Source organism: Fopius arisanus, unplaced genomic scaffold (assembly GCF_000806365.1).
Source record: "Fopius arisanus strain USDA-PBARC FA_bdor unplaced genomic scaffold, ASM80636v1 scaffold00008, whole genome shotgun sequence".
Lineage (NCBI taxonomy): Eukaryota > Metazoa > Arthropoda > Insecta > Hymenoptera > Braconidae > Fopius > Fopius arisanus.
The window spans coordinates 386,251-413,897 of NW_011887747.1; the positions used below are offsets into that span (position 1 = coordinate 386,251).

The following is a 27,647-nucleotide window of genomic DNA, read 5'->3' on the forward strand; positions in this document are numbered from 1 at the left end:
TTTTTTCAGGAAAAAATCAGCTGACAATACTCACAAGAATGGGCATCCACTGCATATTGACACAGTAAGCCAGTGCCTTCAAAATCATCATCTGCTCCCTTAACACCAGAAGATTGTTTCCCTCAAATTGCGCTTTATGAGTCCTCTGCACCGCGACATTATCAAAGAACACGTGTTCATCGGTGACATTCATTAATGGCTGCCTCTGATTCCAGAAGCTGGACACCTCCCCTCCAAAAATCCTTTGAAAAATTCTACCCACATTTTCCCTGTCAAACAGTCCCCTGAATCGTTGAGAATAAATGAGCACCACAGCCTCCAAAAGACTCTCATCCAACGAGGACCTCTGTCTGTAGGTCTCAATGAGTTCACACAATCTCGTGATATCCCTGAGATTCATTTCCCAAGGGGCCCCATTGTGCCCCCAGTCTCGTCCAGCCTCTGAAGAGACCATCGAATTAAACTCAACAATTTTCTCAATGAACTCCTCCTCCAGTCTCGGGAACTGGCACCGGGCTATAATCCTCAAATCATCATCAGAGAGAGGATCAACGAATACTTGAATGAACCGATTTAAAAAAGACTTAGGGAGTCCACGTCTACCTCCCCCCTGTCTCAAGGGATTTTGGCACCCAAATATCTTCGTTCCACACCCAACAGTGAAAGTTTTCCCCAGCTCTGGAATGTAGACCTCACCCCGGTGATCGAGACAGGCATTGAGTCCCTCCAGAACGGACTGTGACGCGAGGTTCAACTCATCAAGGAGTATCCAGTGGCCAGCCCTCAAAGCCCTTAAAAATGGTCCATCTTTCCAGGCAAATTGTCCCCCCTTGCCACCCTCCAGAGGTAAATCAGCCCCAAAAAGATCAGAAATATCAGTCTGATCACTCAGATTGATCCTCACCAAAGAGTGCCCTGAAGCCTTGGCAATAGCTGACACCAAACTCGTCTTTCCAACTCCAGGACTTCCCTCCAATAGTACAGGTTTCTTCAATTGCAGAGCACGCAACACCTTCAGTGCATTTGCCTTAGTCGTTGGAGGTGTAAATGTGAAGCCAACGTCCTCTGATTTTCCACTGGGTCCCACTGCTATGTAAAAAGGATTAACACCAAAAAATCTTTCAGATTCTTTTCTACTTTCTCCACCTATCGATAATTCATCTGTCTGAAAGTTCAGTTGTATCTGATGGTTTAAAAAGATGACCGCATTTTTCCTGAAGGTCTCGAGTTTTTCCTGGCTCTCACTTCCGGTGACCCCCGAGCCCAGGCTGTCAATATACGTCAAACAAGCCCCATGATAATACGCCTCACTCGTCGCCAACGACAATGCCGCATTCATAAAATAAACCCAGGTCAAGGCGTCCCTGATGCTTACAGAGAATCGTCTGCCCACATCAGAAGACTTGAGCCACTCCAAGAACTCGATCATGGCCCGTGCCACCGTCAGATCATCAACGTTCGTACGTCGCCTTAAATTATGCTTGATAATAGCAAGAAGATCGTCATTATTCGTACAGCCTTCGCACCAGATCTCAGTAAATCTGTTCCTCAGAGCTGGAGACAACTCCTTTTTCCCATAGTCTCCCCCTGGGTTCATGGTTCCAATGAAACAGAAGTTCGCGTGAGCAGTAATGAGGCTCTTCAGCTTGTCTGACTCAATACTGGAGTCAGTCCCCTTCTCAGCAATCAGAAGACTGCGTTCAGGCTCCAGTAACGAGTTTAGCCTCTCGAGGACACTGTCATCAGCCAAAGATATCTCATCAGCGAGAAATATATCCCCAGCCCTCATGGCTATCACTAGCGGTCCATCAACCCACTCGAACAGTTTATCATTGTTATCAGTGTGATTTCTGACTGGTCGTAAATTCCCCAAGAAGTCTGATGACTCTGTGTGCATATGACAATTGACACTCCACAGGTGTTTACTCAACATTGCAGCAACCAACTGACATACCGTTGTCTTTCCACCACCAGTCTCACCAACGAGGAGGACTGGCTCCTTGAACTGACAGGATTTAGTTACCAGAACAGCCATTCTCCTCATATGGTACGTCCATATAACATGAGAAAAATCGTCAATTTGTTCCTTCTCCAGAGATTCGAGGATTGCTTTGGTGACAGTGGAGGTATTATTGCTCAGTGTAAAAAGATTCATTGGTTCAACGTCTCTGTTCATATGCTTCTTGATCACCTGCCTGATCTCCTCAGCCTCCTCAGGCTTCCTAACTTTGGCGGCCAGCACCAGATACCCCTCGTCAGCCAAATGCTGACTCCAATCGTAAAATCCTTCACCAACGTCGCCAGCAAGTCGGTACCTCTCTCCCCATCTGAATAAATCCCTAAGAGTGATAAATCCATGTTTACCAGAGAAAGCAGATGTGCTCTTCCTCCTCATCTGTAGATCAGTCATTACATTGATGATCTGCTTGCAGTAGGACTCGGGCATGTGGCAACGCTCATGTAGAATCACTTGAAGTTCAGCTGGAGGAATCTCATCAAAGTGTAACTCGACAAATCTGTTTCTGAACGCCCTGGACAGGAGTTTCCTCCCTCCGTAAACACCTGGTGGATTTTGGGTGGCAAACAGCATGAAGTTGCTGTGTGCCTTGACGGTTTGCTGTGTCTCTGGGATGAAGAGCTCCCTGTTGTCGTCCAAAACTCTGTTGAGTGCCTCCAGAACATCACTGGGTGCCAAATTCAACTCGTCTAGAATAATCCAATAGCCCTTCCTCATTGCCTCAACCAATACCCCCTCCTTAAACACCAGTTTTCCACTATCACTGGCTACATAACTGCCCACATACTCCTGGAGGTCCGTATGTTCGTGATTATTTATTCTAACGCATACATGACCCGATGATTTAGCGAGGTACGTGATAAGGCTGGTTTTACCAACTGACGTGTCGCCCTGGAGAAGCACCGGCATTTTTCCAATCGATACAATTCTCACCAGATCCTTGAGATTCCGCCGAACTGAGCTTGTTAAAATATAATTACCAGGCCTCTCTGGCTCCAGGCTCCCTCTCACCACCCAGTAGCCCTCGAAGTTTATGTACTCCTCAGAATCACCCTTTGGTTTTGGTATTGGAGTTGCTAGAATACTCTTCATGGTGCCCTTATCGAGAATCATCTGGGCAATGAGCCCCTGCACCACTGGATACGAATTCGGGTCCAACTGAGTGAGAAAGCTCAGGTTGAACGCCTCATACAGAGACCTCAGAACATTTCCACAAGGATTGTGAGCGGCTACAGTCAGTGCACGACACAATGTCCTCAAACTGAAGTTCGGTTTGTGTCCAGTTCCATCATTCAATGACTGCATAGCCTTGTCTCGAACATTAAGATAAAACTTGACGATTGATTCGACCTTGGACGATGGTAAATTCAAGTCATAAAGATAAGAGCTCACGAGTAACTGGAGGTCTGTTTTTTCAGTCAATTCGTCGACATAAAACTCAGTGAATCTGTTTCTCAGCCCCACAGGTAGCTCCTTTTTACCGACGTCTGTCGCTGGATTCATGCATGCGAACATCGTGAAATCTGGGTGTCTTCTGACAGACTCATTGTCACCTCTTTCTAACAAGGAGATGGATCCTGAAGAACCCTCGAGGAGTCCTGAGAGACACTCAAGAGTCTCTGATGATGCCAGATTGATCTCATCGAGGAGAACCCAGTGGCCTTCCTGTAGGGCCCTCACCAAACTCCCTTCGATAAATGCAAAAGCCAGAGAGAACTCAGTCTTCACCTGAGTCTTTAATTTCTCCAGTTTGACCGCCAGCCTCCTCCACCTGACTAGTAATTCTGCGTCTTGTTCAAGAGTTGATCTCTCTCTGGAGGCCTCTCGAGCTCGTTTCCCAGGTGATGAACATTTCCTTGAGCTTCCACTCTTTAACCTAGCAACAGCTGCTGCTGCACTGTGAGCCATCAATGTCACCAGTGTCTTCCACTTTCCATCTCTGTAAGATCCGGCCACATGACTCAGAAATTTTTTATTCGGCTCCATGGCAAAGAAAGACCTGAAGAGAATTTCAAACTCTTCTCTAATCGGTGTTATCAGAAGACTGATATCAACTGGTTTATACCCTCCAAGGAGATCAGCACTCTCGCTCTGTTGGTTCATATTGATGACGATAAGTTTGTGGCCTGTACTGCGAGCAAGAAATTGCACTGAGCAAGTTTTACCAGTTCCAGTCTCACCAACGAGCAATACAGGTTCCTTATGTGCCACACAACTTGTTACACGTTCCAAGAGTGAGGCTGAAAGTCTTGTGAACGAGAAATTCACTCTGTTCTGATCTAGCTGTACTGCTTGTGCCTTCTTACGATAAATCTTAGCTCGACCAGCAACGAAAGTTTCAGCTGTCAGGGTGACAGAGGGCTTGTGAGAATTACTGAAATACTCTGCCCTAGTGCTCACAATCCCTAGAGTATTACAGATATTGATTGCTAGTTCAAGTCTCAGGGCTGAGTCCGGCACTGAGCAGCAGAAAACATCGATGGCATCCTGGAGGACTTTGAGAGCTGAATCTGGAGAGGAAACATCAAAATCAACGATAGCTCTGGTGCACCATTTGATAAGATCTCTTGTAGATATCAGTCTCCCAGTGGTTCTCAAGGGATTATCATTTTCAGCCTCGTGATTTCCACTGGAACACAGGAGAAATACGTTGACGATTTTCGTGGCAACTGTCGAGAGCTGTGGGAAGAGGGTCTGAACAACTGTGATGAGTTCCTCCTTGGAGAGGGGTTCCACATGAACACAGAGCCAGTGTTTCTCGAGCAGTCCAGAAGCCCCTGAGGAGTGCCTAGAGGTGCCAGTCATCGTAGGAATCAGTCTCTGAGTGAGAAACAGTTGAAATCCACTTTTTGCATAAACTGTGTCACGATATCCAGGTACTGAAAGGGCAGCAGTTTCCATGAGGCTGCTGAGAACACTGGCAACGTCCAGTGTTGCACTGTCGATGTCTTCCAACAGCAGCCACTTGCCTGACATTACAGCCTGGGTAAGTATACCAGCCTGCCAGACAAATTCCCCAGGGATATCAGTGCACCTGTACGTCCCCAGGAGCATCTTCGAGTCTGTCTGGTCCCCCAGCTGGACTTTGATGATGTCTGACGGTCCCCTCCCAGTTTTTCTTGCGAGATACTCAACGAGGGCGGTTTTTCCACATCCCACAGGACCCTGGAGGCACACCGCTTTCCTCGAAGCCACACCCAGAGATAAACTACGGAGGTTCAACTCCATCGATGGAACTGGAACGAGGCTGAGGGCCTCGGAGGACTTCTCCCTCTTCAGAATAGGTAACAAGACTCCTGCCATCGACACCAGGGAACTAGAGTCCATCAGGCACTCCCCCACCTCTGACACATCGTAGTCCTCGAGGGATAATCTCGGTGCAGGTACTCCAGGTCTCAATGCGGACTTAGATGTGCCACTCGAGTTATTTAGATTCAATTTTTCCAGCCAGGAATTCGTCGTCTCCTCTGACATTTCCAAGACTAGCCCCAGGCACTTAACGACGATATAACGAACGTCAATGTTCTTGTGGTCCAAGTAGTGATAGATCTTTGACCATTTCCATTTACGTTTGAAGTGAGTGGGAAATGCTTGAAAAATTCGGTAGGTTGCTTCTAATACTTCTCGATCGGATGGTTCAGCAAATGTTTCTCGGATGCAGGTTGAGGTATCGAGTCTTGACCGCTTGACAGAAGTCTCTGGATTCTCGGAGAGGCCCTCGAAAGGCGCTGGATGGGTGTCGAAGTAATGCAGGGTGTGTCCTAGAACGTCTGGATGAGCCTTTAACAATTTACTTAGGAGGACACATTTTCTCTCATGGGACAGGCTGGTTCCTGTTTTCAAAGATGATCCTGAGGACTCCGAGGGAACTGCCATTGCCAGAATGATGGGGAAGAAGTGGGGTAAACACTCAGGGATGACTTCCATCGAGCGGGAATTCGTGGCGAGGTGGACACATAAAATATGAAGCACCTCTTGACGATCATTTTTGGTGACCTTCTGGAGACATGGGTGAAGGAAGAATAACATTATCACCGATGAAGCAAAGAATAACAAAGCGATATATAATATAAATAAATTTTCAAAGAATATCTCGGAAGTTTTCTCAGCAATTGAGTGTTCATCTAAATAACCTCATAGTATTGAGAAAAAATTACTTACACATTATAGCCCCAAAATCGTTACCTTTTGATCGATGAATTTCTTTAATTGTTCTTGGTCCTTAACATCTGGGATTTGGTCGAGATATTTCTGTATATCGTCTCGTAACATGTTTGAAAGTTGATGGAACGCGTTGTGCAATTCATTTATTAATTTTAATTGAGTTTGAAATGAGAGTTTATCGCGGTATCAACATCTGATGCCGGTCAACTGCGAAATAACAATCGGCTATTTATTTTTCTTTGATTTTATGGGACCATCCGAATAGTATTGTCGCCGAATGACAAACCACGTGTGATTACGACTGAACGTGTTTTTACTTTTCTTGCGCGCAAGAACACGTTCGGGTCGGTCTCACGTGGGACCGGGCAAATAGACGTTAGATGGCGTCCAGGCGGCAAATTCAAACACTCACGACGGAATCACTGGATTCCGCCTGTAAATGAACTCACAATGAAAAATTTAAAAACATAAGGACAAACATAAAAAAAATAAGCATAAAAATTAGTAGAATATATTAATGTTCTCCATTGTTTTCAGATAATTATCTATTTTCATTGCTCGAGAAACTAAATGACGGAAGACAAGCGGAATTCGAACAATACATTTATTCTCATAATTATAGTAACAGAACTCTGTACAGCTAGAGTACGACGATTATTCAAGATTCCATCGCGTATTTCTTGAACTCCTCAGTTACACGTCTCTCAATGTTGCCCATAACAGGTCGGTATAGTGGTGTATTAACGCTAACATAAACGGGCTGCCCACACAATTGCGTGAATTTGTGAGCCAGAGCTGAGGACAGTGTATTTTCAATGTCTCCAAGAACTCTCGTAACCAAGGGTTGATGGTCGTAAGACGACAGAAAGGCGTACGTTAGCTGGTCCATCGTCTCCTTTCCGGTTGCCCCAACATAAATATAGAAGCTCTCCTCCATCTTCATAATTTGGCACGTGTACCTGAACTCGCCAACATTGTCACAGAATTCGTGAAACATGAAGTTAGACTCCAGGAATTCAACGTCAGTTTCCTCTGATGATGAGGACATTTCTACGGAATTACCTGCGACAGAAATGATCAATTTTCACTTAATATTCATTCTATTGTGATAGAAATTCAGCGGCGAAATAGGAAAGGGTAACAAGTGAAAGCCAGTAACATCAACAAATTGATGTCAAGTCCAATCTGAAATAATCACAACCGCATTCCTAACCTGCGGACATCTCAACGAATTTGTTCCTTCCTCTTTTATTGAAGGAGCTGGAGAATCCAAATACACCTCTAGCACTTGCAGTGAAGGGATTCCATCAGCTGCCAAATTCAAAACTGCTCTGGTACGGAAGTGAAATTCCAAATGGGAGTGACAGAGACAGCAGTGCAAGCAGCAAAGGTAAAAAGGTTGGAACACGATTCAAGAAAATCCGTGATTCCAGTGTAGAAGACCCCTCTTTCGTACACAGCACTGCGCAAGCGCCATCAGCTCTTCTGGTTAGAGTATCCATTTTGATCACATGTGAGTATCTCGAGCTGTTGCTGAATTACGCGAATATTATACTGTGATAATATACTATTAATCCCGGATGCATTTCTAATATCAACAGTGCACACGTAACGTCATAATAATCAGCTGAAAAGTGATTGATTTTTTGGGGTATTGGAAGCATAATTGACGAGCGACTGTGACGATGACAAACGGTACCTGATGGCAATGTGGCTGGCGCCTCGTTTCGCGCCATCTTTCCATAATTTTTTCTCCAAATCCGGTCTTTCATTGTTTAAATAAATTATCTAACTTGTGGAGAAGGTATCGGTTATCGTGCTGTTGCCATTTTTCACGAATTATTGATAACTTTTTGCTCCAGGGGGGTGGAGCACTCCGGGCTGTTCACGTTGTTGGTTAGTTCGGCTGTCTCCTGTGACGAGCCCCGCATTGTCGCCTTTTTTTTATCTCTTCTTATTTTTCATTATCCCTTTAAGGCTTGCCACGACCATTGGCTCGGCCTCAGCCTTTCGACTGGTTTCAGGTCCGTTGAAGAGAAATTCTACGGAAGAATTCAGGAGCTCGACCTGGGTTATTCAGAATTACGATGGGAGGAGGCCACATGGCTTCGGTACCTCTGGGCCATCGTCATAATCGCTCAGTCTTCAACGTTTAGCACTCCCTGGAATGCTGGTTTTTAATTTTTTTGTCGTACACTTTTGTGCTTTTTTTGATTGTGTTGGTCGGGCTATTGTCCGCTTTTCGGAGTCATTTATTTTGGCGATGGGGTCTTCGGATTGCCACGAGACACTTCCATTTTCTCATTTTGCTTCTGGGGGTATTGACGTTTGGCATTGAATTTATTTTGGAGATGAGTCACTTTGGGGATAGGGATAGGAGGGTTTCGAAGGAATTTCAGGAGAGAGACGATGGGCGGGGGTTTATCTGATTATTGCAGTGCCTTGGGCTCAATACTTGGTCTTTTTAAAAATGTCTGTAATAAATTATTGTGATTTATGAAGGATTTTGGTGGTTCGCAGAAAATCCGTAAAACCCAACGATGGCAGATATTGAGGATACTCACTTCGAGACCGGTGACTCCGGTGCATCGGTGACCTATCCCATGCAATGCTCAGCGCTGCGCAAAAATGGTTTCGTCATGCTGAAGTCACGGCCCTGCAAAATTGTGGAAATGTCCACATCAAAAACTGGGAAACACGGCCATGCCAAGGTACATCTCGTTGGTATTGATATCTTTACATCGAAGAAGTACGAAGATATCTGTCCCTCCACACACAACATGGATGTACCATTTGTTAAGCGAGAAGACTATCAGGTGAGATTGATTCTTATGTTGATTATCCCAGGGATTAAATTCCTACGTATTAATTTTTTCTTCTTCAGCTGACAGACATATCTGACGATGGTTACTTGTGCTTGATGGCTGACAATGGTGAACTCCGTGAGGATCTGAAGGTCCCTGATGGCGAATTAGGTGCTCAGCTTCGTGCTGACTACGAGGCTGGAAAAGACATACTCGTAAATATCTCACCTTCCTTTTAATTACCGTATCAAAATGCCCCACCGCAGAAAATAAATAAAAGTCAAACTGCCCCATTTAACTTTTCTGCATACTCTTTTAGTCCGCTGTAGTGATTTCTGAATAATTTCTCAGTTCATAGTGCTTGAGAAATCGAAGAAAGCGATTTTTCCCTTCCCTATTAAGGAAATTTAAAATTTATAATGATTTATTTACACTTTATTACATTCTTTACAGAAAACCTCAGGACAACGATTAATAAGTTCTCTTGAATTTTCAGTGCACCGTTCTGAAAGCCTGTGGTGAAGAAGTGGTGATTGCCATCAAAACCAACACTGCCCTCGACAAATAATTGTGTTCAGTTAAAACCGTACACAACCTCACCCGCTTAGCCAATCGACACCTCAATCATTGGTAAACAAGAAAAAGAATTAATAAGAACAAGAAGAAATAAATAAATGAAATTTGAATAACGAGCCAATAGTTCCAACCAACATCAAATCTCAGCAGTGGTTAAAAGAGGAATAATAAAACAACTTTTAATTCAAGTATAAACACCTGAATCATTTACCAAAAAAAACAACAACAATATACGCTAATTGGGTAATAATTAATATCTGAATGAACATGTGCTTAAGGAAGTTTCTAAGCAGTGGAAGTAATAAGTTGGCTGGATCGACGTTTACGATGGACAGTCTGAACTAGGAGAGTGCGAGACGCAGAAACACATACACATATACACACATGTTGTTTGTTATATAAGAGAATAGGGCGACAGAAACAATTTTTTCATCAAGAAAAGGGTTGATTGAAAATAAAACTTGGACAAGCCTTCAAAAAATAATTCTCAATTTTTTTTGCATTTTATTCGTCATTTATTTTGTTTTTTTTTTTCTTTATACGACAGTCATTGCAGCTACAATGGCTGTACAGTGACTTATAGAATACGCAATGAGGGGAGAAGGGCAATTTTTCATGGAACATGAAATTCTGCTGAATCGTATACGTGAATTCCATCTTGCCGTTGACTAAGATGATAGAGAGAAATGAATATAATCTGGAGAATTGATAGTTATAACTTTGGATTTTATGTTTAATTGGGAATGTTGTATTCTACACGAATTTTTTTTGTGCCCTTTATTAGTTTTTATTTTTGTTTTGATATTTCTCTTGGCCTATAATCACAGTTGATGAATTTTTAATTTGAGTGATCGCATCTTTCTCAAGCGTAAATGTAACCAAACTGTCGGGAATTCCAGTGAGAAAGATCTCTCTACTAATTATTTAACATCCACTTGATTCACTGAAAATACAGTGAACATGAATAAACATTTAACACGTGTCACTTTGCCTTCTCTCTTGAATGAAGTGAAACTACGGAAAGGATTCTGAATAAAACAATATAGAGATACCTGAACCCAATTGGGTAGATGGGGACATAAGACTGGGTATTAAAGGCTGGCACAGTTCTCTTTCCAAGATTTGGCAGTGCAAATATTTCGAAATACTTTTAATACAGAACTCTTTTTCAATACCTCAAGTTATTTTCTTTTTTTATTCTTCAGTGATTGCAAATGCAAGTGTAGATGAACTTGGGAAGAGGACCAAGTAAAAAATGAGAATTCATATGAACAATAAAATAAAACTCAATGAATACCTGCAGTATGCATTACAAGATCATTAGAATTATCTCATTATTTTCTTTATCCTTGATCAATTTTTCATTTACCAGTCATATTCAGAATTCAAATTCACGCAGCCTGAAATATTGAAAAAATTATATAGAGAAATATGAAAAAAAAATACAAAAAAATGGAATAAAATACAAGATATATATGTATGCGTGGGTATAATTAGAACTGTCACAGAAAGGTACTACGAAAATTTTGAAAATATAACAGAAAAAAAATGAAATAAAACGCTTTCTAAGAATACTAATCTTCATGCATTCAATTCGATAAAATCCCACATTTTTAATGACTTGTCTTGGATTACAGAACAATAGTTTCACATCTGCATTCTGGCGAATGAATTTCAGGTACAATTGAAACGAATGAATAAAAGATAACAACAGATGAATTTCGATTGACATTAGATTACTTTATAAATTTTTATCTACATTATGTTTTTACATGGTAAGTGAAAACACATTTGACTCTTAATTATTGTATGATAAAAACTTTTAACAAGTGATAGTTTTCTTCTCAATTGGATATTATGTATAATATTGAAATTGTTCCATGAGGGGAGAAATGATACTCAATAATGCAAAATATCAGTCTCCGGAGCCTATGATTTTGAATAGATAATGCCAAATCACAGTGGTATATGTTTTCTTGTTGAACAGAGAAATACTGAAAATTCTAATAATTAATTAACAGCGAGAAACGACGTAGAAAACCCCAAGGCACCTTTTAAGGAGCTCCTTAAGAGGATATTTTTTGCTGGAAGTCTTCCCCCTATTAATGACACAAATAATTTCAATATTTTGTTATTATTCAGCAATGAGAATCCAAAGAATTCTGCAGTAAACAGAAAAAAATAATGAAAACTTGTACTCAAACGTTGGACTTTATAACAAGACGAAATTTATTTATACAAATACATCTCCATCGTTGGCTGCCCTTCAACACCTATTCATACTCAAATACCAATTATGCAGTTATGATTTTCGTACTTGTCTCGTTTAATCGATCCTTCAAATACTTTGAAAACAAACAATTAACGTAAGTGTCCTCTTCAAGTAACCCCATAATAAATTCCCTGCATTATTTTAAATCTAGAGAATAATAACAAATTGTCGCAACTGAATGGGTACCAATTGTAATCGAGTCCACCCGATGTTTTCAAGTCTGTGTCTGTGTTAATCCAATGCAACTTGTGATATTTCCACCTGTATTTAATGTCTGTATTGTTTTGTTATGCCAGTTATCTTCAATGTTTTACGCTCTCTCGTCACTTCACATTAATTTCTGCATTTTTTTTTCTTTTCATCATTTTCTAATCACAATGGTATTGAAAGCTCTCGTGATTATCGTGAGATCAATTGTTAGCATTTCGCCTCTGTAATGCAGCAGCAAGGTCTTGTCTCAGTGCAGCCTGCTGTCTCTGATCTGCAAGTGATTGCACAGACCTCAGGCCATTGACAATGTCTTTCGTTTTGCCAAAATATATTTCATTCAGCGTGTTACGAATTTTATTTTCCATGTCCTCCACCATACGACCGATATTTGCAATGTGTGGGGATGTGTCAGATATTGGCCAGTCTTGTTCGACCTGAAATATATCGATTCAATTTAACAATCAGATCTAGGAATATACTTTTTGATGGCAGCATGCTCAATTAGATAAAAACATATTTATAACATATTTACCTGTCGTGTAAGACTGCCACCAAGATTCATAGTCCCCGATCCATGTTTATTCGTCTGGAGCCACAGCATCGCAGTTGACGTTAACTTATAATGAGCGTTTCTACCAGTTGTCTTCTCCTGTATCTCAACAACGTGTATAGAGTCCCAACAGCCTTTGATCTTCTGAGAGCCATCGCCAGCTTTTTTTATTAATATAACTCCAGCAAATCCATGATCCAAATCCCAGAGGTACACCGATGAAACTCCACCCTCGAAATAGAGTTCCCTGTACTGGTCAAATGCGTGATTTGCGTCTATCTCGATTTTTCTCAGTCTTTCGGAGGGCATTGACCCGTCCTCCAGGGGAGGGTCGTACGTGTTGCTCCATGGAGATCTTCATCGTGCAAATAAATTCGCCACGATATATTTTTATTTTTAATACCCCTTATTTAATGAATTATTTAATATAGAGAAGTAGCTAAAGAATGAACTGAACGATTTAACCCAGTCTCAGACGTTTAAAAGAAAAGTTAGACGTGTCCATTTTGCCCCATCGTCAAACTCTGTTATATTACTGCAGTTAACATACCTGTATGAATCACCGTCCCTGTTATAATCGCAGAGTAAGTAATCCTTCCCAGACTCCTTGTCCTTGGCTATTTTGAGTGGCTGATCGACTGAAGACAAAAGATCCTCGCACAGCGATGGTACAAGATCAATGAGGTCACTCAGATTTTTCTCAATCTGCTGAGGTGGCAAACGCCTCATTAAATCGAGTGCACAGTCCATCTGTTGTTCACTCTGGCGGATAAAAAAAATAAACATTTACATTGACACCCTCAATATTCCATCAGCATCATCGATTCTTTCGCAAAATAATAATTGGGGTCATGGTTAGACTAATTCTGGAGACACTGTAAACTCGATGCACCATCTTGACGTTTTCCTTCTTTTTGGGTTAGGTATCGAATTACAATGTTTTCAACGTCAATAAAATAACACTCATCTATTCCCAAAGATCAATCATCAATAGGTCTCTATTTTTATGCTCTGGACCCTTAACAAAATTTTTATCATCCTGCGATTGACAAAAATGAATCCTCGAAAATAAGAAATCTAAATATGACTCACCATTGTGTGTACTAAACTTTCACTTTGTTACAAATTACACCTAAAATTTGACGTTGATTCACTTCCCTGACAATACCTCAATTCTTTATTAATATTAAAATAAATCGTAATATTACAATACGATAAATATTGTTCGATTGTTGACTGTATCGGTTGCATTCGAAATAAAAAAAAGGAACTCTTGCTCTGAGGGTGTGTCGATGGAATCAGCGATTGGTGAGTATTCCCAGTGTTCCTAAATGCACATTTTCAACATAAAAATTTTTTCCCTGTTCCATTCCCCTGGAATATCCACGCCTCCTCTCTTGCCGCCTGAGTGATTTTCACCAAGTCATTATAAAATCTAAGTCAAATTTTACACAATTTTTCACTGATTTCTTCAACGTTTTCCACCTACGCCGACGTAATTTAAATTTTGCCGCCGGCCCGAGCGCCAGCTGGAGGGGGCGCCAGTTGACAGGGGATGCGTTCCGAAAACTTTGTGATTGAAAATTTTTCAGTGCAAAAACTTCTCTTTTTCTTCCTCCAATTGAACATTTACTAATTCTCCATCTCGCTCATTTATCAGCGCATGCACGTGTCCTAGGGTCTCTAGATTGACGTCACGATCCGGATAAAAGACAGACGTGAACACCACGGAAGTCGATGGTAACTTCTTTCTCACTCGTTCTCGAAGGTTCGGGAATGTACTAGAAGCAAAATTTTATATATGAGGCTGCGCCGCTTGGTCCACTTTTCAGTTCACAACGAGCGTTCAACCTGATTTTATCTACCATTAAATATTCTTTATTTTTCCTACCTCAGAAAGCCCAACGTTGGGATAACGATCGCTTGTGAGAAGAGTGTCAAAATATTAGTGTTCATCGATAAAAAGATTTCATCAAAAAAGGTACATATGAGAGATAATAATAATTATAATAATAAATAATTCGCGAAAAGTAGTCGGAGACATTGACGTGTTAGGGGAAGATTTCCAATGTTCTCGCGTGATCCCTCAAATAAAACAACAATATTGTTTAATTCTGGAACGATGACTAGTCGGCTCTCATGTTATTTTTAATATTTTCCCCTCGATAATAGTTTAGAAAGCTGGGTTCATCAGCAGCACATACCTGTCCACGCTCCTCAGAATGGTGATCATTCCCAGAAATAGACGATACATACGCGCTGTGTAGGTGGTAGAGACCGATGGAATGATCAGTATATTAAAAATAAGAGAAAAAAACAAAATAAACGATACGAACCATCAAAATATCTCGAGAAAGAGACCCCCCCCCCCCCCCCCCCACACACACCCTCTCCCTCTACTTCTCTTCTGAATCGCCGAATGCGCATTGTAACTAACAGAGGTTTCTTTATCGTTTCTAGAACGTTCCACGATGGGCAAAGACTACTACAAAACACTGGGTATAACCAAGGGTGCGAGTGACGATGAGATAAAGAAGGCGTATCGTAAATTAGCTCTGAAGTATCACCCAGACAAGAATAAAAGTGCAGGAGCTGAGGAGAAGTTTAAGGAAGTTGCTGAAGCATACGAGGTTCTGTCTGATGCAAAAAAACGAGAGGTCTACGATAAATTCGGTGAGGAGGGCTTGAAAGGTGGAGCACCATCAGGAGGTGGTGGAGGAAGTGGTGGTGGAAATTACTCGTTCCACGGTGATCCTAAAGCAACATTCGCACAATTCTTTGGATCAGCATCACCTTTTGCCACTTTCTTCGAGTTTGGGCCTGGTGGCAACAGCCGTGCATTTGCCTTTGGTGATGACATGGACATGGAGGATCCCTTCGAGCTGAGGATGGCTGGACAGAGGCCTGGAGGGGGTAGTGGTGCATTCCGTTCACATTCATTCAATTTTGCTCCTGGTGGTGGACGAATGCCTGGACAAAAGGATCAGGGCCAGGATCCACCCATCGAGCACGATTTATACGTCAATCTCGAGGACATTGGCAAGGGTTGTGTTAAGAAGATGAAGATATCGAGACGAGTTGTACAGCCTGATGGTACCACTAAGAAGGAAGACAAAGTGCTCACCATTAATGTCAAACCGGGATGGAAAGCAGGAACTAAGATAACTTTCCAAAAGGAGGGTGACCAGGGACGTGGTAAAGTGCCAGCTGACGTTGTATTCATCATCAGGGACAAACCACATCCATTATTTAGGCGCGAAGGCAGTGACATCAGGTATACGTGTAAATTGAGCTTAAAGCAGGCACTTTGTGGCACTATTGTGGAAGTGCCAACGTTATGTGGTGAGAAAATAACACTCAATCTCACGAGGGACGTTGTTAAACCAAATATGGTTAAGAGAATTCAGGGACAGGGGCTGCCGTTCCCTAAAGAGCCATCACGCAAAGGTGATCTGCTGGTGTCGTTTGACATCAAGTTCCCGGATACTTTGACGCAGAGTGTTAAAGACATTTTGTATGATACGCTGCCCAATTGAGGGAATTGAGGCAATTCAGTCAATTGGATTTAATCACTTGAGAGGACTTTTTATTTTTATTTTTTATTTGGAGATATTTAAAATGATTTATGTGAATGATTAATCGAACCACATGGACGTAGGTCTAATCGGTGATTTAAATGAGAGTGTACGTTGTAGTACATTTAACGTTGGGGGAAAGCGTTATTATACCAACGAATTTACTGATCTGTGGGATTTTTTGACCAATCAATGCTAATCGACTGATTAACGTTCCTGGCATTCAGCAATGGTTAACCCCCTTTCATCGAAGGTCTCTCAACCGGTTTTTTATTTGTGAGGGAAAGAGCTACTTGTGGCGGTCGATCAGTGAAGTTTTATTTCCATGGAGACGTCTGTTATTTCGATGTAGAAAAAACAGTGGCTGCTTCCAATTTATTCGTTGAAACAAAAAAAAACACTCGAAAGAAATATCATGTTTTGAAAGTGGTTTTGTGCATATTTTCTGCAAATTGGGAAAATGAGTTTTCTACATCAAGACAGTAGACGTACTTATGTGAAATTACGGTGGCACACCCACATTTTTTTTGGGCAACTGCTCTGCATACAGAGGGATTTGGTTGCTTTGAATTTCACATGAAGTTTTAGCTCTCAGGACAAGGTGAATGTCGCGTGATTCAGAATTATTGAGCCTGGGGATAGAGCGGTGAGGTGTGAAGAAAAATCTAGCGTATTTAATATGTAGAACACTGAGACATTATTATTGGCGATTTCGGTGTCGTGGAATGTTTGTAACGTTGCGCGCGTTAGTTGTATGATAGTGTTCGATGGATGCGTTGTTTTTGAAATTGATATATGTAATCAATTGTTCGAGATGATAAGGCATTGAAAATTATTTGTACACATTAATAATATAATGAGATACTTTAAGTTATCCAACTGTGTCTTAATTTACTTCTTCTATTTTAATTCATCAAGAATCGATCAATCTAAGAAATTATTCGTTCTGAGGAAGTGACGAGAAATATTTTTTTGTTGGCAACTCAATCGGTTGTAAAAATTTACATAATTGATAAGATGACTTGCTAAAATTGATCGCGACTACTGAATTGAAGAGCTAATAGTGAGAAATGTTAAATTCGACTTACCTTACTTCGCCAGTTTGTCGTACACTTCTTTGAATCCATTTGCCCCTTCCTCGTGGTGATCTCTATTCATTGGCCGTTCGTCGCACTCCTAAAATAGTCAGGGAACGTGGGTGTCACGATTCGGGGACTCGTGTGACCAGACGGTGATACTAATATGTATCGCATATGGAAAATTGAAGTGGTGATACGTCGAGGTCAAGTGGCCTCGTGTGCACCAAAGGAGCTGATGCAGTGGGTAATGACCCTGGGGGCACCAGCATGATTTTTCTAGAGAGATTTGTAGTTTCTATGGCGATCCGGGGGACAACATTGCCATTGTGGGATTATAAATCCAGGGTAGCGAGGACTCATCTGCATTTTGTTCCCGTTTTTCCGGAATGACTGCTTTCCTGAGAGCCGCTGGGCTCATCCTAATCGGTTGGCTTTCTTTCGGGTCTGGGAGTCATCGAGAGGATGTCGATATAGTTTTCATCGAGAGGAGAAACTCCAGGACTTCTGAGGTATAATCAATTTGTACACATTTAATAATTTCACCACTGGTGGACGCTTTAAAAATACTGTGTTCTAGATTCCTCTCCATTTTACGGCGTTCAATCAAAAATTCGAGCTGAAACTCAGAAGAAACGACAGACTCCTAGCGCCTTACTTCCAAGTGTGGCGTCACGAGGGGTCGAACAAGATTCAGGAAATTCCAGGGTTGAGTAATCCGCCTCCTTGCTACTACCTCCACCAGGACAACAGGAGCAGTGCAGCTCTCAGTCTTTGTAAGGACGTAATCGAGGGTGTGATACTACTCAACAATTTAGCCCTGGAGATTTCTCCGTTGGAAGAAATGGGCCATAATTATCGAAACAGGACGTCAACGAGGGAGAGAGTCCCTCACCTGGTGAAGCGATCACACATTGCGCCCCCGGAATACTTGGAATCTAATAGAAACATTGCGGTACTGCCGCTGGACTCGATACCAAGGTAGTGGAGATGCTCCTCCAAAAAGTTTTGCTTTATAGATATTATTTTAAAACCCATTCTTTCCATAGTAATTATCCATATTTAAATTTCAGTAATTTCTCCTTAAATAAGAAAAAATTATCACCAGGTCCAAGCGAGGCTCCTCCCAGGAGTTGACGATCGAACTAGCGGTGTTCTTTGACGATCCAGGGTACAAGCTCTTCGCCCCATTCTTCAACAGCGACGAAGGAAAAATGAGAGATATGCTGCTGGCATACGTCAACGCCATCCAGGCCCTCTTCTACCACCCGAGTCTGGGCTCCAGGGTGACTATAGCTCTCGTTCGCCTTGACCTCATGAAAAAACAACCTTCCACCCTTCCTCATCACGATGGCCAGCGTGAGAGACTTCTAGACTCGTTCTGCAATTACACCAGTGCTATCAATCCTGAAAATGACGCGCACCCCAATCACTGGGACATCGGCCTCTACGTGTCCGGACTGGATTTCTATGCCGAAGAAAAAGGACAGAGAAATGGCGTTACTATGGGACTTGCTACCGTATCGGGCACATGTTATCATCAGTATTCTTGTGTGATCGCTGAATTGGGCGCGACTAATCGTTTGGGGAAGCCGTATCCGTCGGCGGGATTCACATCGGTCTACATCGCTGCTCATGAAATTGGACACAAGTGAGATTTTTCTGTCTTCTAAAAAATAAATTCTGTTATCCAATGACTCTCAGAACCCGAAACCTGAAAAATTATTTAGAGTTTTACATTTAGAGTTTTACAAATCCTGAAATTTCGAGTAATTAAATTGCAGATTTTTGAAAAATCGGATTTTTGTAAAGGATCTGTGTATTAAATGATTCTTCCAGTTTAGGAATGCATCACGATTCAACGGGTAACCCGTGCCCTCGGGACGGTTACATAATGTCCCCAAGTAGAGGATCCACTGGTGAGACGATCTGGTCGACGTGTAGCCGTCAGGTGGTGCAGGAGCTTCCGCAGACGAAGCCCTGCCTCATGGACAAGTCGTCTCTGAGGGCAGATAAATTCCTGGAGCACGAACGCTTCAACACACTTCCTGGGCGCGAATGGACGGCCAAAAGACAGTGCGAATTACTACTGCGGGATAAAGACGCATCAGTAGTTACATTGGCAAATGCCTGTCAGTCCCTGCAATGCAGGAGTCCACACCGCAGTGGTTACTACTATTCAGGACCAGCCCTCGAGGGGACTTTCTGTACAGAGGGGATGGAGTGTAGAGGAGGAGAGTGCGTTCCGGCGCTGTATTTTCCCTCGGAGAAGCCGCGTAAACCGAAGCCAATGGGTGAAAACATCTGGAGCAAATGGATTGAGGGAAAATGCACAAGCGGATGTATCAGCAAGTCGAAGGGAGCGAGATCGAAGAAAAGAACTTGCAGGGAGGACTCGCGTGTGTGCGAGGGTCTGGCGTTCGCCGTGGACCTCTGCCAGGACTCGAAACTCTGTACAAAACGCCTGACAGCCGAAGATTTCGCGACTATCAAGTGCAGGGAGTTCAGTGATCGCATTCAGGAGCTCGATCCAGGGGCTAGGGGACTTCAGGCACCCCACGAGGTGGACAGGCCATGGATGGCCTGCGCCATCTTCTGCAAACGCAGGGACATCGCGTCGTACTACACCCCGAGAGTGGAACTCAATGATTTGGAGATCGATCCCTATTTTCCCGATGGCACGTGGTGTCACAGCGAAAAAGGAAGGGATTACTTCTGTCTTCAACATCATTGCTTACCCGAAAATTTCCGGTTCCAGAAGAACTCGCCGGTCGATCCCTGGGATTTCGATATCGGTCCGCAAAACGCAAGACCCGGGGGTAATTTTGTTTCCCAGGAGATGAGAGATTATTTCAGTATAAATGACGATGGGACACCTTTGTTGAAAATTCTTCCTGAAAGGGATTTTGGAGGGGATGAGTGGGTTGATCAGGATTATCGTGAACTTCCGGGGGAGATGTGAGGAACAATGAATTATTCAATAAGGGCGGAAATGGGATCTGGGATTTTGCTTCAGATGAATATTCCAGAGTTAGAGGTGTATTTATCAGGGTTTTGGGACAATTCCATATTTTTCTTGAAAATTAGAGACTTTATTGAAAATTTTTAAACACTTGGGAAGTGTTTAATAAAAATCTGAATAAATGCTCCAGTTTTTTTTTTAATAAAAATTTTAATCTACTGTAACAAAACGAACTAGCAATAAATGAAACCTTGAAAAATCACAGCAATATCAGAATTATTACTGAAACTGTATGGCTACTCTGCCTACTTTGTCCACTTGCAGGAATACTAACCGTACTGACGGAGCCGCATCACCTATAGGTGAGTTATAACTTACCTCTTGATCGAACACATCGAACACCAACCTTACGGAGTCGCGGCGAAAGCAAAAACTGTTGCTTTGTAGGCTCGTAACGCTCGAGACTGCCTCGAATAGCTACAGCTGTAGCCGGCGACATACCGACTTATAACTTATAATTATAGTTATCAGAGAGATTATACTCAAAATTGGCTGCTACAATAAACGTTGTTATCTTTTTACCTGAAGAGTGATATATTTACAGTGGAGACTCACACTAAGCTCCACAAAACACGATACAGGGTCAAACAGTGGAATGAGAGCTGAAAGATGGCAGACGAATCGTAAGAATTGAACCTTGAACCGAAGTCGCAAAACTAGAGTTTCGTGTTACCTCTACTTTTGATAAATCCGAGTTGGCCAAATGTTGACGTTTTTTTGACTCATTGCTACCCAAAAAATCATAAGTACCTCGACGGAAATGTTGAGATAGTGGTGGATACCTTAAAACCAACCCAATCCGCTGGAACTTGCAGTAATGGCAGGTTTATCAGGTTATGATCAAGTGTATCGAGGCAAACTCGTCCCTCCACGACACCCTGCAAACTATTTAGATGATAAATACTACGATTACGAGGTGATAAGACCCCTCGAGATTGCATCAGCCTCATCAATGACCCCTGAAGCTGGCTCACCACCTGACAATGGTAAGATCATTGACATGGTTTCAGTCATTGGAGTCGTCACAGCTGAATCCTTCCCAGTAATTTTTATCCAATTTGCATCCTAATATCATTCCAATATTGATAAGAATATTGAAGAATACATAAACACATGTGTCCACTATTTTTCACCCCAGACATCGTCATCAAGAGCTCCATTGGCATTGGCTGCGGTCTTGCCAGTCTAATCACAGAAAATTTGCTGATTCACCCGTTCATCGTGTTGAGAAGACAATGTCAAGTTAATCCGGTAGCAACGACCTATCACTTAGTTCCGATCACTCTGATACCCGTCATGATGAGGCTCCATCAGACCCAGGGGATGAACACCCTGTGGAAGGGAATTGGGTCGGTGTTACTCGTTAGGGGGCTCACTCTTGCTGTTGAGGACCTATTGTCCAAGGTCACACCCTGGCCGAAGGAAATAACCAATGAGACTTCATTTAAATCCTTTGGACAGCACTTGCTCCTCAAATGGTAAATATAGCCTTAAAAAAATCAGTTTATTGCCCTAACAGCACAGAATTTTATTCAGTTTTTACAAAATTCTCTGTTAAATTTTATAAAGGACATCTGCAGATTTGAATTATCTCTCAAACTCTTGCTCATTTTTTCCTCAATTAAAAGATGGAATAATGCAAAAATGGAAAAAATTGGATAATTATCACTGTTGGCAATATATTTCAGTGTTTCGATTGGAATTGTCTCGCCATTTTACTCGGCATCTCTGGTGGAGACCGTACAATCAGAAATAGCCTCTGAGAAACCAGGTGTACTCGATGTGTTTCGCGATGGGGCGATTCGCCTGCTGGAGGTCGGTAGCAAAGGACGAATTATTCCTATTTACGCTCTGTTGGGCCCCCACGTGGCTTATGGAGTGGCTAAGTACTTGTTTGGGCTAATAGTGAGGAGTGTAGTCTCCAGAATTATGGTATTGAGGGACAGGCGTTTGCAGAAACGCAGAGGAGCGTACAACAGAGATGTCATCTCAGAAAACGTAATGCAGGACATCGAGCTTCAGTCGACATTAATCTCCATGTGTGCTGCAGACATTGTATTCTATCCCCTCGAAACAGTTGTCCACCGGCTCCACTTGCAGGGCACCAGAACAATCATCGACAATCTGGACACAGGCAGAAGTGTCACCCCGTTGTTAACGAGTTACAGTGGTGCATTCGATTGCTACCGTACGATAATAAATAACGAGGGCACTCTGGGGCTGTACAAAGGCTTCGGGGCACTGGTCATGCAGTTTGGAATGCACTTCTTAGTACTTAAAGCCACGAAATATATTCTCACAGAAATCGGTACTATACTAAAACCAAAACACAAAACAGTTAAAACGCCTCCGCATAATTACTACAATGATATTTAATAATGATGAATTTTTTAAATAATTTTGCTTCTCTCTGAAAATTTATTTATATAGCGTAAAAGGGAGAAGTAAAAAGATATGCATGTAAGATATTCAACGTAGAATTTATGTATATATTTGTATTTGGAACATATCGTTTACAATTTCATTGATTTTTCGATCTATTTCTCTTTGATATTTTTCATCTGACTCCAGGATCAGTGATTTTTTTCGTAGGCGTTGTCTAGTCATCGCAGCTGTAGTTTTACCAGTAGTTGAAATGGAGAAGGACTGTGTACAGAGAACCATAAACTTTAGTTGATAAAAATTGATGAATGTAAAAAGCTAATGATAGGGTTTTCAGAAACCTGATTTGTAAAATTAGCTTTTCGTGTTGATTTATTATAAATATATCCTCATTACAATATAAATTATCTATAGTAGTTTACCAGTAAACTTATCGATGATCGTTCAGAGCAACATGGCATTTATTTTTCTTCAAGATCGATGAAAGGGGCTTTACACCTCGACAATATCTGAACTTGAATGATAAAATATTGAAGAATATATAAACGTTCACTTTTCACGTCTAATATCACATTAACCGTCTCGAACGAAACTATTAATTATCTGCATTCCGGAAAGAAGCCTCACTATTTGAATTTTTCACGAAAAATAATCTTCATCTCGTTTAAAAACTCGCAAAATCTCTAAAATTTCCACACATATTTTTTTTATTCATAATTATATAGATTTTTGGGGAATGTTCCGAATGTGTCAGAGAATTCCCTAAATGAATCCATGAAAATAAAGGAAAAAAAAACCCAAGTAATTTCATATGAAACAATGAGACCGTGAAAGTTCGATACAAGATAAATTCTTACGATCAAATCATTATCTATTTTTCACTTTCTTTGAATTTCTATAAATCTATATGTACAATATATTACAAAGAATCTTCATTTATCTATACAAAGTCACATGCGAATAATTTATACTCAAAGGAAAAAAGTTATTTCCTCAATATTCTGCTGTCGAACTAAAATGAACGGGCATGACAGAAGAATCTACTTGTTAATTGAATTTATTCTCAATCACCAAGTAATGTGCATTAGTATCATTAAAGGAATTGAAGATAACTCGAAAGCATTAGATACAATGTTCTCAGGGAATAAAGGGAACAGTAATTTTGAAATGTTCGCCCAGTTGCACCTGAGAATTTTCTTTCATTATTTAATCGCGAAATTTTCATTCCTGTACCCCATGTGTTAATTATTTACGTGCTGCGCCTGTTGGGGCTCTTCCTCAGTTGCATCGCCCCGTCGTACGTACTGCGGCTTCTCTTGTCCACAAACACACGCCTCGGTGACATGGACAGACATTGTATCACTCCCAGGAACATCGAACATTGGTTCCAACAGTAAAGACTCCATTATTGCGCGGAGACCTCTGGCACCAGTTTTTCGTTCCATTGCTAATGCTGCTATTGCATCTAAGGCTTCAGTTGTAAATGTGAGATCCACCTTACAAGAAATTTCATTATTATTGGACAAGTTTTCAAAATAACAGCTAAAATGTTTTTTTCTAAGATGAAAAAAATATTTTTGCACTATACATGAAGAATCCTTCAAGTAGGACCCCTTATTTTTTCTGAATACTCACCTTATCCATGGAAAAGAGCATTTGATACTGGGGTACCATCGCATTGCTGGGCTCAGTGAGGATCCTCACGAGCATGTTCTTATCAAGAGTATGGAAGGGCACGAGAATGGGAAATCTGCCAACAAACTCGGGAATCATTCCGAAGTCGATGAGATCCCTAGCCTCGACCTGCCTGAGGAGCACGTCTTTCTCTCTGTTATCGTTCTCAGTTGAAGGTGACATGTTGGCGACATCAGCGAGGGTTGCTGCACGCCTCCCAGGGCTTTCAGAGGCTGGAGCAGCTCCAAATCCCAGATACTTCTCGTTCTTGCGACGAGATACGAGCCTGTCGAGCCCATTGTACGCTCCAGATGCTACGAACAAGATGTTCGTCGTATCAATCTGGAGGGTATCCCCTCGTAATTTTCGCGAACTGTTGCGCTCTGGAACATTGACAATGGTCCCCTCCAGCATCTTCAACATCCCCTGTTGAACCCCCTCGCCGCCCACGTCCCTCAGCTGATGAATCCCGGGTACAGCACCGATTTTATCTACCTCATCCAGAAAGACAATTCCCATTTGTGCTCTTTCTACAATATAATTGGCATCTTGCAGGAGCTTTGCGATAACACTCTCGATGTCCTCACCGACGTATCCAGCTTGGGTCAAGGTCGTGCAGTCACAGATAGCGAAAGGAACGTCCAGGCATTGGGCAATGGTCTGGGCCAGTAGTGTTTTCCCAGATCCAGTCGGCCCCAGCAGCAAAATGTTGCTCTTCTCGAGCTTCAGTTGATGCTGCTTGCTGTCCAGAATATCTGATCCTGGAACCGACGATCCACTGTTCGTTTTTCCCTGGGGGTCAGCACTGGAGCCATGCTGGAAGCCAACCCCTAGAGGATTCCCAATACTAGATACGTTGAGTAAATCTGGGAAAATTTAGAGAGTTAGTGAAAGGTTGTGAACCAAGGGTTGCAAGGGGAAGTTTGATTTTTGGTTAGGGTTATTTTAAGTTATTTACGCGGCTTGAGACCTCTGTGTGTGAACGGATGGTTGAGGTCCTGTGGACCTGCAGAAGTGGCAGTGGCCTGAACTGAATTTTGAGGTGGCAAGTTGTTGTGGATACGTTTGTAGTGATTGTATACTGCTACGCTTAACACTTTTTTAGCGAATTCCTGGCCCACTACATGTTTATTCAGGTACTCGTATATCTGCCGAAGAATAAATTAATGTTGACATATATCTAGATAACTTCATACATAAATGCATTTTAATTTCACCTTTTTAGGGGGTGGAGGGGGTTTTCTGTAGAATCCTTGTTTGGTGTCTTCTGTCCTCGTGGCCTCCTTGAGAGTTCTTTTCGAGTCGATCTCCGACAATACTACGAAAAAGTGGTGACATTTTTCGCACTTGACAAATCTAGTTGACGCTGAAATGTCAGAAAAATTGAAATATTCCGTCATCTACGCACATTAAAAATAAATTTCTTCGAGGATTATCAATCCACTGTCATATACTGGATTTCTTATAATTGAAAATAATTAAATATGGAAATAATTACGAGAAAATGTGAACAATTATGCAATAGGATTTCGTCAACAGCTCGTGTTTTCTATACTCACATACGAACGTTTCAACATGAGTGCAGGGATCACCACACTTAGGGCAAGTCAGGGTGTTCTTTTTGCCACCACCGGTGCCATTGCCGCCTGTTGGAGCACCTGAGGATGAGCTACCAAGATCTTTCGTAGGAGGTGTTGGTTCAGTCGGTACTTTTGACAGAACGCCAGTGGTGGCCAGTGACCTCGTTGCAACGACCCTCACGATTTTGTGGACTGAAAATATTCAATAGGAAAATTACATATTTCCAGAATTATTCGTTCCCAAAATAGTATTTACTATTAGAGAGCCGAAATTAACTGGTCAATAAAAATATTAATTTCAGGAGAAAATATAAAATGATCTTCTTTTCTCAAAAATTAAATTAGCGTGAAAAAAGGCCCCTCTATGTCCATCTAAAACCAATGGTTTTCGAGATTAATTCGACAATTGCCAAAATGTAACATTCAGTTCCTTGAACCGAAAAATTAAAAATTGAAAAACAGCAGCAAGATCTTCGTGTCCCCAATAAACGAGGGAAAATGGACGTTGTAATATTCAACCAGTCACAAACAGAAAATACTACAATGTCGAAATTTTCCTTTTGAAAATCCCGAACTGCCCCTTTCAGGCCACAATTTGCACCAAAATGATGAATTAATACTCACCATGGTTAGCGACATGGCTGGAGGACACCAAACGACTAGTGTTAGTGAGACAACAGCGTATGCAACTCATCCTGTCAAATTGTATCAACAATAGCAGTCAAATAAAAAAAAAACGGATGCCTCAGTGTAATGTCAACAGGATTGGATGGAGTCCAAAAAAGAAAAATCTGAAAATGCCAGAAACATTGAGATTGAGTTGATCTGAATGCCCCTGGACTAACCTTACATACCCCACTGACCAATAACTGATCATAAGTGCACGAATAATAAAATAATCAAGCGATTGAGACCCTCAAATTTCATCACCACTTTAACCAAGCGATAAAAAATAGTCTTCTACGTTCAAATCACTTTATCCTCCTCACGTGGAGTATTTGTTGCATATAAACAGTATTTAATTAGAACGCAGATGAAACATCGTCGAGTGACGTTGCAAAGTTGATAGCAATTCTTCCTCCACTATAACACGGCTGTTTCGTTTTGCACTCAAGATAACTAACCTTACTCTTCACAATCAATCCGTCAAGATCAAGACTCGTCGTCCATGTACCATTTATCCTACTCCACATAACTTTATGTATTGCTGACACAAATGTTAATTTTATAACGTAGCATTATTCAAAATTCTCCATAAAAAAATTTCTACAGCACTGGAGATAATTCCTATCAATTTATCTTGCTTCAGTCCGGAAAGGGGGGGATAAAATTGACGTTTGATCACCTGCGGTAATTTAAGATGTTGAAAAAACAATCACGAGGGATGAAAAAAATTGGAATTATCAGTCTTCAGATTGTTCTATATTTGAGAACGTTTTGATGCAGCAATTGTTGATGTCGTCGGAGGAAAGATAACTTGGTGAATGATAAATTACGGGCTTATTAAATTTGGTGGAGTATTTACCTGATAGATGAATAAACAAACACTGAAGGTTGAGCTGAGTGGATCCCAGCTCTCCCCAACACTACCCTGTCGTTACCCTTTCTCCTCTACCCTAGGTTTTTTTTTCTACATACAACCTGGACTGTTTTTTATTTTTTTTCACTCATGGTTCAGTTCCGCTGTTTCCTTTCTCATTGTAGTTCCTGTTGAGCTCGCACTAGCGCAGGTATCAAGGAGAAGC

The 27,647-nt window shown here is 41.6% G+C and overlaps 8 protein-coding genes across 17 annotated transcripts in view; 4 read left to right on the forward strand and 4 right to left on the reverse strand.

The window, feature by feature from the left end:
- LOC105273890 (midasin) overlaps positions 1 to 6,469 on the reverse strand; it is a 56,163-nt gene extending 49,694 nt beyond the window's left edge. The window contains exons 1-2 of one of the 2 annotated variants that reach the window (XM_011316587.1): positions 6,203 to 6,469; positions 35 to 6,013 (exon numbers count right to left, since the gene is read on the reverse strand). In XM_011316587.1, coding sequence (XP_011314889.1) covers positions 35 to 6,013; positions 6,203 to 6,289 — 6,066 coding nt within the window. In that variant the 5' untranslated portion in view covers positions 6,290 to 6,469. Of the gene's footprint in view, positions 1 to 34; positions 6,017 to 6,202 lie in introns of both variants that reach the window. The other variant, XM_011316586.1, reaches the window with a different exon arrangement.
- Positions 6,470 to 6,771: 302 nt separating this feature from the next.
- On the reverse strand, positions 6,772 to 7,600 carry LOC105273891 (uncharacterized). Its single transcript, XM_011316588.1, has 2 exons — positions 7,395 to 7,600; positions 6,772 to 7,243 (listed from the first exon to the last, which is right to left on the reverse strand). The coding sequence occupies exons 1-2, from the start codon at positions 7,402 to 7,404 to the stop codon at positions 6,840 to 6,842; spliced, it is 414 nt and encodes a 137-aa protein (XP_011314890.1). The 5' UTR covers positions 7,405 to 7,600; the 3' UTR covers positions 6,772 to 6,839.
- Positions 7,601 to 7,606: 6 nt separating this feature from the next.
- On the forward strand, positions 7,607 to 9,781 carry eEF5 (eukaryotic translation elongation factor 5). 4 transcript variants are annotated; one of them, XM_011316589.1, is made up of 4 exons: positions 7,607 to 7,694; positions 8,702 to 8,997; positions 9,066 to 9,200; positions 9,482 to 9,781. In XM_011316589.1, the coding sequence occupies exons 2-4, from the start codon at positions 8,722 to 8,724 to the stop codon at positions 9,551 to 9,553; spliced, it is 483 nt and encodes a 160-aa protein (XP_011314891.1). In that variant the 5' UTR covers positions 7,607 to 7,694; positions 8,702 to 8,721; the 3' UTR covers positions 9,554 to 9,781. The 4 variants fall into 4 exon arrangements, with proteins under 4 accessions (XP_011314891.1, XP_011314893.1, XP_011314892.1 ...); XM_011316591.1 differs by lacking the exon at positions 7,607 to 7,694 and adding an exon at positions 7,703 to 7,789; XM_011316590.1 differs by lacking the exon at positions 7,607 to 7,694 and adding an exon at positions 7,738 to 7,832.
- A 576-nt stretch (positions 9,782 to 10,357) lies between these two features.
- Positions 10,358 to 13,889, reverse strand: cpb (F-actin-capping protein subunit beta). The gene is made up of 4 exons (XM_011316594.1): positions 13,686 to 13,889; positions 13,144 to 13,355; positions 12,576 to 12,948; positions 10,358 to 12,477 (listed from the first exon to the last, which is right to left on the reverse strand). Exons 1-4 carry the CDS (start codon positions 13,686 to 13,688, stop codon positions 12,244 to 12,246), a joined length of 822 nt encoding a protein of 273 aa, XP_011314896.1. The 5' UTR covers positions 13,689 to 13,889; the 3' UTR covers positions 10,358 to 12,243.
- A 525-nt stretch (positions 13,890 to 14,414) lies between these two features.
- Positions 14,415 to 17,042, forward strand: LOC105273894 (dnaJ protein homolog 1). The gene is made up of 2 exons (XM_011316593.1): positions 14,415 to 14,574; positions 15,054 to 17,042. Exon 2 carries the CDS (start codon positions 15,065 to 15,067, stop codon positions 16,127 to 16,129), a length of 1,065 nt encoding a protein of 354 aa, XP_011314895.1. The 5' UTR covers positions 14,415 to 14,574; positions 15,054 to 15,064; the 3' UTR covers positions 16,130 to 17,042.
- Positions 17,043 to 17,260: 218 nt separating this feature from the next.
- On the forward strand, positions 17,261 to 20,525 carry stl (stall). The gene is made up of 4 exons (XM_011316604.1): positions 17,261 to 17,756; positions 17,825 to 18,225; positions 18,353 to 18,895; positions 19,084 to 20,525. Exons 1-4 carry the CDS (start codon positions 17,634 to 17,636, stop codon positions 20,204 to 20,206), a joined length of 2,190 nt encoding a protein of 729 aa, XP_011314906.1. The 5' UTR covers positions 17,261 to 17,633; the 3' UTR covers positions 20,207 to 20,525.
- A 135-nt stretch (positions 20,526 to 20,660) lies between these two features.
- Positions 20,661 to 22,743, forward strand: LOC105273897 (solute carrier family 25 member 46-like). The gene is made up of 3 exons (XM_011316603.1): positions 20,661 to 21,252; positions 21,405 to 21,744; positions 21,955 to 22,743. Exons 1-3 carry the CDS (start codon positions 21,084 to 21,086, stop codon positions 22,640 to 22,642), a joined length of 1,197 nt encoding a protein of 398 aa, XP_011314905.1. The 5' UTR covers positions 20,661 to 21,083; the 3' UTR covers positions 22,643 to 22,743.
- Positions 22,728 to 27,535, reverse strand: ClpX (Caseinolytic protease chaperone subunit). 6 transcript variants are annotated; one of them, XM_011316600.1, is made up of 9 exons: positions 27,428 to 27,535; positions 27,027 to 27,247; positions 26,527 to 26,693; positions 25,882 to 26,094; positions 25,540 to 25,688; positions 25,281 to 25,470; positions 24,284 to 25,188; positions 23,902 to 24,144; positions 22,728 to 22,912 (listed from the first exon to the last, which is right to left on the reverse strand). In XM_011316600.1, the coding sequence occupies exons 3-9, from the start codon at positions 26,594 to 26,596 to the stop codon at positions 22,748 to 22,750; spliced, it is 1,935 nt and encodes a 644-aa protein (XP_011314902.1). In that variant the 5' UTR covers positions 26,597 to 26,693; positions 27,027 to 27,247; positions 27,428 to 27,535; the 3' UTR covers positions 22,728 to 22,747. The 6 variants fall into 6 exon arrangements, with proteins under 6 accessions (XP_011314902.1, XP_011314900.1, XP_011314901.1 ...); XM_011316598.1 differs by lacking the exon at positions 27,027 to 27,247; XM_011316599.1 differs by lacking the exon at positions 27,428 to 27,535 and having other exon boundaries at positions 27,027 to 27,421.
- Between the last annotated feature and the right edge of the window lie 112 nt (positions 27,536 to 27,647).